The sequence below is a fragment of the Diabrotica virgifera genome, chromosome 4, assembly GCF_917563875.1.
Source record: "Diabrotica virgifera virgifera chromosome 4, PGI_DIABVI_V3a".
NCBI lineage: Eukaryota > Metazoa > Arthropoda > Insecta > Coleoptera > Chrysomelidae > Diabrotica > Diabrotica virgifera.
In genome coordinates this window covers 233054748-233069661 of record NC_065446.1, presented here as the reverse complement: position 1 = coordinate 233069661, position 14914 = coordinate 233054748, and the positions used below count along the sequence as shown (strand labels likewise).

Here is a 14914-nt window from a genome sequence, read left to right as displayed (position 1 = left end):
GCTTCTCTATACCTATGTACAGAGTGTTCTGAGTTATGTTGACTTTTCTTAAAATGTAAAGTTTTAAAAGAAGGCTTATTCTCAAGTTATTTAAGAAATTATAAAAAAATTACTTTTACATTTAAATATTTGGATATTGGTTGAACGTATTTCATGATTAATTATTACACATTTATTTACAGGGTGTTCAAAATTTACAGTTTCATTATTGGATTATTCAATGTGCCATATGATTCTTATTTTTAATGGAACACCATGTATATTAATAAATAATTATACTAAACAATTTTACCTCTTTCGAATGGTATATGGATGTCCTATACCTAGGTCTCATAGTTTTTGCGTAATTTACAATTATTTAAATTCTTTATCTGTAAATTGATTTTAAAACAAAAGATATAGTTAATTAATGGCATTGTATGACATTGTCACCTTATGACAGTACGGTCTGGTTTTTATTTTATAATTAATGTATTCCATGATTGATTATTACACATTTATTTACAGGGTGTTCAAAATTTACAGTTTCAATATTGGATTATTTAATATGTCATATGATGCTTATTTTAAATAAAACACCATGTATATTAATAAATTATTGTACTAAGCACAGGTTCCTCTTCCGAATGGTATAGGGATGTTCTATAACTAGGAGTAATAGTTTTTGCGTAATTTACCATTTTCTTAAACGGTAAATTGATTTTAACAATAATATTTATAGTCACTCTCGATTTTTAAATTGTACGAAATAAATGTTTGTTTACTGTATCATAATGAAATGAAAATTATGTCTATTTATTAGACCATTATTATGAAAAGTAGGTATATTGGTCTGTATACAATACATTAAAAAAAAATCAGGATCTTCTATAAAGTCTAAAGTTCATAAACGATAAGTTAAATATTTATCATAATCCTGTTTGGTCTAATACTGGTGTAGTTGAGTTTTATATGGATAATAGTGGTTTCTCTTAAGTATTCTAACAGTCGTTTGACTGATTTACAATTCACCCGAATTTTTTTCTTTACTAGTATTTGGGTTTTCCGTAACAGAAAGCAGGACATCAAGCTCCTTAACGTCATCACAAATAACTGGTTTATTTTTATTTAACTTTCCGTATGCAACATTACCAGTAGCACGGAATCTATTGAAATCTCTCAAAAACGTCCTTTTTGGGTGTTATATCAGGATACTTTTGAGGGTAAACTTAAGAAGGTAAGACGTTTGCAAACACTCCCCAATGCAAAGTACCATGTTTACTCTTTCGTAGATAACGTGATTATTCATTTTTAGGAACAATTAAATTTGAATATCATACACGGATGTTTATATTTTTGATAATTACTAGACCGTACTGTCATAAAATGACGATGTCATACAATGAGATACATCTTTTGTTTTAAACTCGATTTACAGATTAAGAATTTAAATAATTCTAAATTACGCAATAACTATTAGACCTAGGTATGGGACATCCATATACCATTCGAAAGAGTTGACTCCGTTTAGTATAATGGTGTATTAATATACATGGTATTCCATTTAAAATAAGCATCATATGACACATTGAATAATCCAATAATGAAACTATAAATGTTAAACACCCTGTAAATAATTGTCTAATAATTAATCATGGAATACATTCAACCAATATCCAACTATTTAGATGTAAAAGTATTTTTTTCATAGTTTCTTAAATAACTTGACAATAAGCCTTCTTTTAAAACTTCACTTTAAGAAAAGTCAACATAACTCAGAACACTCTGTACATAGGTATAGGGAAACCTTATGAAACTATACCTTATTTTTTGCGGACAATTATAAAATGCAATAAAATACAGGGTGTTCCATAAGAAAAAATATAACTTTGATACGCCGCCATTTATTGGGACACCCTGTATATTTCAAAATAATTTTAAAATGTAGATTTTATCAACTTACAAACTACTAATTTAAAAATTTTTTCAAATCTTTTACCATTTCGCTGTAATCTTCCGTCCCGTTAGAGGTGACTCACGCTGTATATTTATTTTTCTTAATATGTATGCGAGTTGGGGTGTTATGAATAGGATCATATCCAACTTGGTGTCTATGAATTTTGACGTTGCGACCCTGACAGAAATTGTGGTCACTGTCTCAATTTGAATCAAACATATTTACCTATTGGGCTGACCAATTATCTCCCTATAGAGACAATGGTAATACCGTTATTCATTTTGTTTTTGCCATTTCCTCAATGACATATTTTTTATAGTTCTATTTATGTTGCCTTGCAATTCGTAATAATTGCGTTTTAAGCATAGTCTGATCATACGGTATTGTTTTGCGTTGGGGCCACTCTATTATATCTACTTTTTTCCATGATACCGTTGGTAACTTTTCCACTAATTTTGTGTGATAGCTGGTGTTATCGAAAACAACGAGAGCATTATTTGTTAGAAATTATGATCTTAATACTTTCATTTCGATATTGTTGTTTTATATACTTGTATACTTTTATTTTGGTTTCCGTGGTCAGATATTTGTTTCTCCATAATATGGTTTCTCGGAGGCAACCACTTACTCTTGCTGCTTTTGTTGTTTGTGTTGTGGTCTCTTTTCTTATATTCCTGTCGCTAGTGATTTCTACTCCTAGGTAATTGAATTTCATTACTTGTTCTACAATTTTGTCGTCTATTTCTAACTTGCATCTACGCGGCTCTTTACTTATCACTATACTGTTCTGAAGCTATTTCCTTGTGGCATTTTTATGATTAACTATTTTTATGGGAAATAGGCCACAATTAAATTGAAAAAAATAATTTTATTAACGTTTCGACGCCCAAATCGGGTGTCGTCATTTTTTTCAATTTAATTGTGGTCTATTTCCCATAAAAATAGTTAATTATCACTATACATTTAGTTTTTTCTACTGATATTCTCATATTAAGTTTGTTTGTTGTGATATTGAAAGTGTGGAGCTGCCTTTGTAGGTCATCCTCGTTATCAGCAATTAGTACTGCATCATCGGCATAGCATAGTATCGTGATTTTAAGCGCTCCCATATGGTATCCATGTCGTTTTCTTACTTCGTGAATTATTTCATTCATCACCATATTAAATAACAATGGGCTGAGCGAGTCTCCTTGGCGGATTCCTCCTTTTAGTTATGTGACTAAACAAATTAATGCATAACTCGTAATTTTTCAAGAAAAACCTTATTGGTTTCAACTACATCCGTACGGGAATGGTTTATGGCCCTGACGGTAACTCGTAACCTCTATTTGAAGTCTTAGGGTAAGAACAGAACAAGTAGGTCGAGGTGGAGGTGTAGGTCGCGGTGGATGCTACTAGTTAAGTCGCGGTCGATGTCAACAGCGCATAGCAAGGAGGTCACCTGCACTGTCAGTCGAGCTAGAAACACTATCAAGTGAAGTAGTTTGATAAAATTTGAATGACAAAAGACTACGCTTTTGCGATGTTGTGTCAGTCAAGTGATGATAGTGATTAAATGTCAGCTGCAAATAATCAGATCCTCCTTCTAGGCTATTGATTATATTCAAAATAAGATAGCTAAAAGGAACTACAACGTTAACGGGATTTTATTATTACATATGGTCAATGGACATCTATATATGAAAAAACCGCGGAGTGCTACCATTTAAAGTGGTGCGTTTTTGAGAAATGGGTGAATTAGTCCCTGGGCACAGGTTACATTAGGGTGAGTTCTATGCACTTTTGGTACAAACATATCTACATAAAAATTGTTCCTCGTTAAATTTCCTATCTAAATATCACTTTTTAAAGTCAATGATACTTTTTTTACAAAAATATATTCAAAAGAAGAAGCACAAAGAAACCCAAAAGAAAAAAATTTTGTTTTTTGTCCCATAACTTTTGTCCACGAGGATATAGGTATAGACATTGCTTCAGAGAAAAAAAAGCTACATATTTCTTCTTTAAAATGTTGTTTAATAGAGGTAATTAGAATCTATAGTTTTCGAAATATGATTTTTCAAAGTTCGTCACTCACAGCAATTTTGGGCAATTTTCCTTGTTATTTCGCAAATATTGTTCTGTAACTTTTTTTCTACGTAACTTTAGGTATATTCAATGGTACACGTAAGAGGAAAAGAAATCAATTACCTTTAAAATGGTCTACTCAAGTCTACTGTATAGCGTTGAACGACTTTTTTTAAAGAGATTATGGTTTTTCAAGGTTTTATACTTTTAACGATTTTTTATAATATAATATAAAAATAAAATTATTATACAATTTATTATATATTATATAATATTATACGATATATAGTATATTATATATTATATAATACCTAATATAGGAAAATATTAGTTTTTACATTTTTTACGATTATTTTTAAAATTTCTCATTATAACTTTTTTTTCTTGTACATGAATATACTATATTACTCAATATAGAGGGCTTACTTTCTGTTCTTTAAAATGGTGTATCATCTATATTTAAATAATCGAAACCGAGTTATTCTTTGATATTTTTTTACCTTTATTATTCAAAATTATTTCTTTTACAAAAATTACATAAAAATTAGTCTTAGAAAACATCACTTTAGTTAAAATTATTTAAACGTTTACATTTAAACATTTTTCAAAATTAAATTCCATCTCTTCGTTAGCATTAGCTTCAATATCTTCCTCTGACACCTCAGTTATCTTAGAGTTCCCATAATTAGTACCCATCACCCTTTGCAGAATATTGAACAACTAATTCCTATCTTCCTACAACCGCAGTTTTTTGTACATCCTTTGGTACATTTACATGCTATTTTTTCAAGCAAAGCTTGTGGTGCAGGAGCTTTGACAGTAAATATTGGAATTAATCCATATTTTGAAGTTCGCCCGGCCGAGTCAAGTGGATCCAAAGTATTACCTATAAAAAATAAGATTCAATCATAACACACAATCACAAAAAAAAGTTATAATGAGAAATTTAAAAAATAATCCTAAAATCAAAAATCGTTGCAAGTACTTATTACATTTTGAAAAAGCATATCTTATTCAAAAATAATCCTAGAATTTTTTTATAATACACCATTTTAAAGTAAACAGAACAAGCTTTCTTTTTTATTATATACCTAAATGTAGAAAAAAAAGTTATAATGGGAAATTTAAAAAATAATCGTAAAAAATATAAAACTCGTTAAAAGTATAAAATCTTAAAAAAGATAACCTCTTTAAAAGAAGTACTACAACATTATACAGTAGAACATTTTAAATATAATTGATTTCTATTCCTCTTACATGTACTATTGCATATGCCTAAAGTTACGTAGAAAAAAGTTACAGAATAATATTTGCGAAATAACAAGGAAAATTGCCCAACATTGCTGTGAGTGGCGAACTTTAAAAAATCATATTTCGAAAACTATAAATTCTAATTACCTCTACTAAACAACATTTTAAAGAAGAAATATGTAGGTTTTTTTTCTGTAATGCAATGTCTATACCTATATCCTCGTGGACAAAAGTTATGGGACAAAAAACAAATTTTTTTTCTTTTGGGTTTCTTTGTGCTTTTTCTTTTGAATATATTTTTGTAAAAAAAGTATCATTGACTTTAAAAAGTGATATTTAGATAGCAAATTTAACGAGGAACAATTTTTATGTAGATATGTTTGTACCAAAAGTGCATAGAACTCACCCTAATGTAACCTGTGCCCAGGGACTAATTCACCCATTTCTCAAAAACGCACCCCTTTAAATGGTAGCACTCCGCGGTTTTTTCATATATAGAGATTGATTTACATATGAAATAATAAAACCCCGTTAACGTTGTAGTTCCTTTCTATAGTACATAATCAATAGCCTATTCATATTTCAAAAATTTACTGAATTTAATTACTTTAGAAATTCAAAAATAAACTGAATACAAAAAAGGGATTATATAAAAAGTATCAACTCAGATAGCGCAGGTAATGACAACTTAGCTTCGAACGGACCAATCACGGGGAAGCATCCTTGTAGGCCGCGCAGTAGACATCCATGTAAAACAAACTCACTTTATTTTCAACAGCATCGATGTAAACCTCCTGGATGGCATCGAGCTAAACCTCTACCGCGACTTACTTGATCTGTTCTCTTCCATTCACTACAATGTGTTTCTTTTACATCGACCGCGACCTCCACCTCCACCGAGACCCACTTGTTCTGTTGTTACCCTTACATTTTGTGTTATAAGCTGACAGTTGCAAACTAACAGACTTTACTAAATACAAACACTTGTTATAGGGCATTGGTGAGACAGCTGACAACATCGTCCAAGTAGCCGCTCAGGAAAAAGAACAAAAGGGATACAGCGGCGCAGTAGGCGGCGTCCTACGTCAAATCCCTCCAACCATACTGAAGCCAATTATACTTGCGTCTGAAGCCACTAGCAACGTACTAGGAGGCATGCGCAGTCAGTTAGTGCCCGACGCTCGAAGAGAAGCAAATCAAAAATGGCGCAGTGATGCCGGCGTGTATTGTGATAAAAAATAAAGACTGTAATTGTGATTAACTTTGTTATTTTGTATATTTAAGTGATTTACAAGTGGTTTTTAACTTTATAGGTTCGTTTCTATAGGACCAAATAAACAAAGTGTAAAGATATTGCGCTTTTTTCAAGTATTTTTTTATGTAGATTGAAATTATTGACCATATAATATATGATTTTATTCGATCGGATATTTTAAAGAGATTTCAATTGTTTTTCATATATTTATTTCTATGATAGTTTTGTAAATAAACTGATCTTACCTTGTTTTGTTGTTTATTTACAATTAACATACTAGTTCACTTTAGAATTGTCAAAAAATCAAAAACTATTGTTTTGCATTTTTCAATTCTTTATAGCTTTAAAAATAAGTTTCTAAAATATTTTGGTAAAATTCGAAATTTAAAACTGTCTATATCGGTTTTAAGTGCATGCGTATTTCTGGCTCTCTCTAGCTCTAGGTGCTCGCTCAGCTGCCGGAGCTAAAGTGTATTTCTCTCTGGTAAATTAACGCTTTCTTTTATACAGGGTGTCTCGAAAAATAGTGCGTTCCTTCAAGGTATGGATAGAATATACAATCTAGAACAAAAAAGTCCTATATGCTTCTTTTCGTGAGCATTTTTCAGTGCGTCACAAATGATAGAAAAAAAGGTAAGTCCGTGATAATATACATTTTAGTGACATGACATTTTAGTTAAATCTGACAGTTGTCACATTTTATTTGCAATTTGGCATAAAAATAAATCCATTGTGTTTATTGCATTTATAAAATGGTATTTTCTTTGATTTGTATAGTCTTATAAATTGTACAAATTATATTCGTAGATATATTATATAATTCGTAAATAATTTTTTTTCGATTGTAGCGCCATCTATCGACAACTAGAATAAATGTTATAAATATCTGTAATCACAGACGTGCCTTTTTTCTGTCACATACAATTTAATGCGTTAGAAAGAAATCGAAAAACTGTGACGCACTGAAAGATGTCTATGAGAAAAAGAATACCATTTTTTTCTAAAGTTAACCGTTTAAAAAAAACATTACATTATTTTCCATATACCTGTATTTTAATGTTCAGAAATTTAGATCGCCTGGCAACATCGTACGAGCTACGGAATAATAACAGATAAATAGAAGTCGTTTGTGATTTCCAGTATTTAAAATAATCCAATCTAATAGTACTTATGTATTTACTATTTGTTTACTAAAATTATTTTTTGTTAAATGTATTGAAATACCTATTCCACAATTTTAAACGAACTATACGTCTTTTAACATAAAACAAATCCTTTAACTGAACTAGTATTATGTATTTAGTAAGCTTTAAATGGCGAGGGCTTTAACTGAATTACATTGGAGTTTAGAGTGGAAATTAAATACATCAGATAATGTATCAGTAATTTGTTTATTTGTGAACTAAAATAATTAAGTAAATTAATTACTTACTTGAAAATAATTAGTATACCTAATAAATATTTAAAGTAGCCCACTTTCACAAAAACGCGTATTGATACGAGAAATACAGGCAAAACATTTTGAATGAAAAAAAATTATAGTATGCCTCTCCATTTAGTTATCTGCCATAAATAATCAACATAATAACATAATAGGTAATGCACTCACAATTTGAAAACATTTTCGGCATTGGCACTACACAGGATTCTTCCAAACTATCTGTTTACTACACATGGGACTGACTACGTTTAAATTTTCGTACCTCACATAGTTGCCACATTTTAATTTGCATACCAAAATGTATTTTAATTTTTTGGTCAAACGGTTGCATTTAGAAAAAAATGTTATAAGAGTTTTTTGTTCTATATGGTGTTCTCTACCTATACCTATAAAGAACGCATTATTTTCCGGGACATCCTGTATACACTACAGTAGAATATTTTTGAGTTTCTCCCATGTTCTTAATCACAAATCACCTACCTCTAGATGCTTCACGACAACGCTTTATTTGGATATGAAATTAAGCGATCCAAGCATCGGAACTATCAAGTGTGAAATTACGCGGGAATTTCAAAATTTAATTTCGCCGGGAATACAGCTTAAAATGTTTAAATAATTTAAATAAAATGCAAATGTCCAAGGAAAAATATTGAAAAATAAGCCAACGGTGACAAATTTTGACAGACACCTAAAAGAATGGATTTTGCGGTGGACATCAGAACTCGTTACTGGATTATGTAAAACAAAAAATTCAAAAAGATTTTATTAGCTTATTTATCGAGGTAACGCTGCGCTGGTAATGAGGTATCACCGGATGTTTCCATGTATAAAACCTTTTTTGATCTAATTTTAAAAAAATATTTCGTTACAACCATATCCGTGTCTTGGCAGAATTGGATCAGCCTTTCTCCTCTTTCGTTTCTTTTCGTACCTTTTCCTATTTTGTCATGACGGACATTATTACTTTGATCTTCTTCTTCAGCCTGTTAGCATCCACTCCTGGACAAAGGCCTCTCCATGAGTTCTTCATTCTCTGTTTTGTGCTATTTGGTGCCAGTTTCTCCCCATATTGGGTTTGACGTCGTCTAGCCATCGTTTTTGTGGTCTTCTACTACAACTGCGCTCGCGTGGTCTCTAATGTACAATGTTTCTCATCCACGTTTTGATGTTTTGCCGTGCCACGTGTCCTACCCAGTTCCATTTTATTTGCGCAATTCTTCCAATTACATCTTCCACCTTCGTTCTGTTTCACAAGTCCTCACTTTACTAACATGTTCCCTCGGATATACCCTAATAACACAAAACATTACAGGAATGTTCCTAGAAGGTACTCACAGGACATTGAAAACATTCCTGGAATGTCCCCAAATGCACACGAATGTCCCTGGAAAGTCCCAGGAAAGTGCTGTGTCAGCATTTTAAATATTCTTAGAATGTTCTGTTGGAACATTCCATGAATGTCTACGAATGTTCTTTGGACATTCACAGTATATGTTTTAGACTGAATGTCTTGTTGGAACATTCCATGAATGTTCTTTGGACATTCACAGTATATTTTTTAGACTGAATGTCTTGTTGGAACATTCCATGAATGTTGGAACATTCCATGAATGTTCTTTGGACATTCACAGTATATTTTTTAGACTGAATGTCTTGTTGGAACATTCCATGAATGTCTACGAACATTCTTTGAACATTCATAGTATATTTTTTAGACATTCTCTGAAATATATCGTCAGGGATGTGATAATACCTCCTATATGTTTTTCATGAGGTGTGCAGGAGACGAAAAACATTTTTTAAGGTCACCTGTTTTTATACGTAAGTTCTGACTTGTTTTGTAGTAAATAGATAATTGAATTTACTGCAAAACAAGTCAAAAAATATATGAAAACAGGAGGTGGCCCAAACAAGTTTTTAGTCTATCTTACAAATCTCATGAAAAAACAGATAGGAGGTATTGTCACTTCACTGACGATATGTGGCCATAACAAATAATACATCCTTGATAAATATAAACATTTTTATTGCAAAAAACTTTTCATACATTTTTTTTTAATGTAATTTACTGACATTCCTAAATATTATAAAAAAATGTGTCACATTTGCTTTGTAAACCTTTCTTTAGCTTTTCGTAGCCACATATTAAAATTCCTTCCTGGTTTTTTGTAGACCACTTCTCTCGGCTGATTCTAAAAGAAAATAAAATAAAAGGTAATTTTTCTATCCTTTACAATTAACAATCAGAAGAAATATTATTTACAGGTAATAATATGCATAAATAATAATAAAAAAATAAAATATTAGATAATATTTAAATAAATAATAAATAATATTTAATAAATAAAATAATAATAATGAACATTTTGTATTTTGACAACGACGTCGGATGTTGAAGTAGAAACCTTAATAAAATTATTTTTTCAAGTAAATTGTGGCTTATTTCCCCATTAGAATAGTTAATTACAAAAAAGCCACAAAGAAATAGCTTTTTCACAAACAAATAAGTATTTAGTATTCATTATATTTATTGTTTTTATTATTTACTTTAATGTCCGACTGGTATATTATTTGACAAATAATGACATTATTTCGGAGTCTGTTAAGTACGATATAACGCTCTAGGGCGTTATTTTGAAAAGTAATGCCCTTGGGCATTAAATTTAAATAACTACTTAGATACTGTCAAGTTGACAAATATCAACCTAAGTAAAACTATGGTTACCACAATTACGTTACTAGTGTTACTGGTAAATGTACTTATTTAAAAACTAATTTATTCAAAATTCATTCAAATTTTTCGCATTTAAAGAATAATTTAGTCAGACATTAAACGTTGAAGGCACCACAGGTATTATAATAATAACGCTTTCGGTCTACGTATATCCCTCAGGCTGAAGGCCCTTGTTTAATACACCATTGACCTCAAGCGTTATTATCCTTATAATACCCTTGGTACCTTAATAACTATAACATAAGATTATAACTTAATTCTTGTTTTCTATTTCTGATGTTTTTATTTATTTACATTGAATATTAATCTGTTTTGTTGTATAATCTACTTCGCAATAATTATGTGATATATTTGACTTAAAATGAATTCAAAAATTTTTTGTAATTGGGCAACAATGTCAACTTAGATCTCTGATGTAGATAATGAATTGCAACAGTATCTATATTGTACGGACTGTATTATTAATTAGTTTAAGCATATAACCTGTGTGACATAAGCTATTGGAACAGCACAGTCTCTCAAACGAACAGATGCAAGTGAAGTTCTGTCAATATCTTTTTCTAAATAACATACTCCTCTATTAACAAATCTGATCTATACTTCATGCCTTCTTCGCAGGATCTTCCGGAAAGCTAAAAATACAAAATATATGCATTACTAAGCATTATTAACAAATTTTAGTTATATATTATAAAACAGCTTAGAAATTGTTTATTAGTATTCGCGGTGTGCAAGTACTTGGAAAGGGAAACGACAAACGACCGTGCGCGAGTCGCGGAGAAATATTGCAACTATCTTAAATAATTCATATTGTCAATTGAAATTGTCAAATTTACGTATATTTCATACCTTCTGTCATTGACTCAGAAAAATTATATATTGCTCCACAATATTGATATGATATGCAATTATTATATAAAGGTAAATTTAATTAATTGTATTTTGCTTGTGGTACTGCATTTTAATAACGGATTTTATTTACTACATACAATTGTTTACGTTTGCTAAACATAACCTGCATCTTATTTTTTTCTTCTTATTATTTTTTTGGACTATGGTCTTGACAATTATCCAGCAACCAGGACTAATATAATTGGCCAATATAATTAAAAGTGCGAATAAAAGTACCGAGCGTAGAAATAGAGGTCGCTTTGCCGAACTTGCACGGTCCCAATAGTCAGTTCCCCAAACTCAGACACAACTGGCTAGTGATTTTAGTAGGTAATTTTTTTTGTTTTTGGCGAATTTTGCCAAAATTACTAACTATTTAATAATTGAATCGTTTATTTCAGAAAGGGGTCAAGTGACAAATCTTGACAAAATAAGTGCAAAAAATTAATTATTTTTTCGTAAACAAATTAACAAGGCACATTTTTAAAAAATACAACACTTTTTGACAAATACTCCAGGTTGTTAGGTAGAATTTTTATTTTATATAAAGTGATTGTCTGTTGAATGTAAACAGTGTGTAAACTTGATTTTCTCAAAAGTAGGTAATTGTGACTTGACCCCTTTCTGAAATAAACGATTCAATTATTAACTATTTAGTTAGGTATTATTTTTTTTGCCAATTTTAGCAAATTGGCAAAATTATTTACTAAAATCACAAGCCAATTGTGTCTGAGACTCAGTAGTACTTAGACTGAGTTTAGCGAACCGACTATAATATTCTGTGTATTCATTAGTTGGTACTATGTATTATAATTATAGTGTGTGGTCTACCATCCTGTTTATAAACGCATACATAATAGTCCTGTCGCCAGGGGGGGTACAACGGCCTCGTTAATTCAGATGGACTTACCCAAATTTTTTTTATGTATTTTGACCCGTAGAACACGAATTTTTTGGGTAACAGTTGATCCGGATGTCGATAAGATTGTTATAGACCAAGAACTTGAGGAATCAAATAACAGCGATTTTTGGCAAAACAAAACAATATTTTGTATTTTTTGGGTCATTTTAAGCAAAAAATATTTCTACAAGTTTTTTAGTAGGATGCACAGTTTTCGAGATAAACGCGGTTGAACTTTCAAAAAATCGAAAAACTGCAATTTTTAAACCCGAATAACTTTTGATTAAAAAATAAAATAGCAATTCTGCTTAGCGCCTTTGAAAGTTCAAGTCAAATTATGTCGGTTTTGATTATTTGCATTGCTAAAAATTTATTGTGTTATTGCTAAACAAAGCTACAAACAACTAGTGCGTGAGTGATGTTTCTATGATTTCTCATTTAAAATCGAACGAGTAGGTAGAATAGGTACTAGTGCAATCAAGACTATTTCTACGTTACATGCGTTAAAACGCATGTAAAAGCACGGGAAACCCTACGTGTTTATAGCTTTGTTAAACAATAAAAAAATAAATTTTTACCAATGCAAATAATCAAAACCGATATAATTTGACTTAAACTTTCAAATGCGGTAAGCAGACTTGCTATTTTATTTTTTAATCAAAAGTTATTCGGGTTCAAAAATTGCAATTTTTCGATTTTTTTAAAGTTCAACCGCGTTTATCTCGAAAACTGTGCATCCTACGAAAAAACTTGTAGAAATATTTTTTACTTAAAATGGCCCAAAAAATACAAAATATTGTTTTGTTTTGCCAAAAATCGCTGTTATTTGATTCCTCAAGTTCTTGGTCTATAACAATCTTATCGACATCCGGATCAACTGTTACCCAAAAAATTCGTGTTCTACGGGTCAAAATACATAAAAAAAACTTGAGTAAGTCCATCTGAATTAACGAGGCCGTTGTACCCCCCCTGGCGACAGGACTATAAGCAAAAACGCAAAAAGAAGAATTATTTTAATTTTACAAATAATCCTTTTGTTATTATCTATATTTGCTATTTTAGTTAGGAATAAGCGAAGTTTGTAGTTTGTGGCTTATTCTTCTTCTTCTTCTTATGCAATCCACTAATGGATGTTCGCGATCACGTTTGACCATTTTTCTCTATCCCTTGCAGTATGTATTAGGTCTCCTATGTTTTTTAGTCCTGTCCATTGTTTGACATTACGGAGCCATGACATTTTCTTCCTGCCCACTCCCCTTCTTCCTTCGATCTTTCCTTCAATTAAGGTTTGCAGAAACTGATATCTTTCATTTCTAATTATGTGTCCCAGGTATGCCGTTTTTCTCTGTTTAATTGTGCACATCAGTTGTCGTTCTGTACCAATTCTTCTCAGGATTTCTTCATTTGTTATTCTTGTGCTTATTCACAATTATTAAAATAATAAATGGATATGACCAATTATCAGTAAGTGAAACAGAATTCATTGGTATAAATTTCATATCCCTAATCAGTCTACCAATAAAGGAAACTACAACTAGGTTCGCTTTAAAGATGCAGTAGAAATAAACAAACCAAGACACGTCAAATGCCACTAGGAGCACAACCGAATCATAATTTACAATGTATATACATTGTAAATCCCAAATCATGATTTCCAAAGTTTATACATTGTAAATTATGATTCAGGAGTGCTCCTAGTAGCATTTAACGTGTCTTGGTTTGTTTATTTCTACTGCATCTTGAAAGCGAACCTAGTTGTAGAACCAATTCTATTAATTTATTTTCTGAAATACAGGACATGCCTTTGTTTACATATTTGCATACTAACCTTTGAAAGGTAAATCTATGGAGACCTACACAGAGGAGAGGAATCGAGATAGGACGACCTTGAAATTTTTGTACACGATTTTGCCTGTTTGCTTGGTTTCTCGCTAGGGCGGCGGTGGCGTAGAGATAGATGCTACTTTTGATTGGAGTGAATGTGAAAATTTCGAAAATAATTAATTATTCGTAGTTAATATAAGATTATTGGTTTTGGTGGTTAATATTATTTAAATATGAGTGCCAAGAAAGCTTACACTAAAAGAACTTGCTTCGTACCGGGATTTATATTGAGTTATCGTTCCGATAAAAAATTTAAAAGGGAACTTAATGAAGTTAATAAAGACTTTTTATAAATATTTGTCTTTATGTTATTTATAACGTTCATGGATTATACCTATTCGTTTGTATGTTATTTCCTTCGGTGTAAATAAAATTTGTCCCTATTATTGGTTTTTATTTTAACCTGAAAATTATAGTGATAATAGTAGGAGGATCTTGGAAAGTTTTTCTGTCGAAACAATGCATTTTTTGAGACAAAATATTTCACAAAAATTAACATTAATTTTATAAAAGTCAGACTATCGTCTGCGTAGTTTATAGACATATATTTTTAT

General features: G+C 30.7%; 1 protein-coding gene and 1 long non-coding RNA gene across 3 annotated transcripts in view; one reads left to right on the top strand and one right to left on the bottom strand.

The window, feature by feature from the left end:
* LOC114327532 (autophagy-related protein 2 homolog A) overlaps positions 1 to 6758 on the top strand; it is a 165628-nt gene extending 158870 nt beyond the window's left edge. For both annotated transcript variants that reach the window (XM_050648778.1, XM_050648779.1), the window contains exon 27: positions 6248 to 6758. In XM_050648778.1, coding sequence (XP_050504735.1) covers positions 6248 to 6496 — 249 coding nt within the window. In that variant the 3' untranslated portion in view covers positions 6497 to 6758. The remainder of the gene's footprint in view (positions 1 to 6247) is intronic.
* Positions 6759 to 9959: 3201 nt separating this feature from the next.
* On the bottom strand, positions 9960 to 14914 carry LOC126883339 (uncharacterized). Its single transcript, XR_007697616.1, has 3 exons — positions 14305 to 14914; positions 11168 to 11316; positions 9960 to 10142 (listed from the first exon to the last, which is right to left on the bottom strand). It is a non-coding gene; the product is annotated as an uncharacterized LOC126883339 (long non-coding RNA).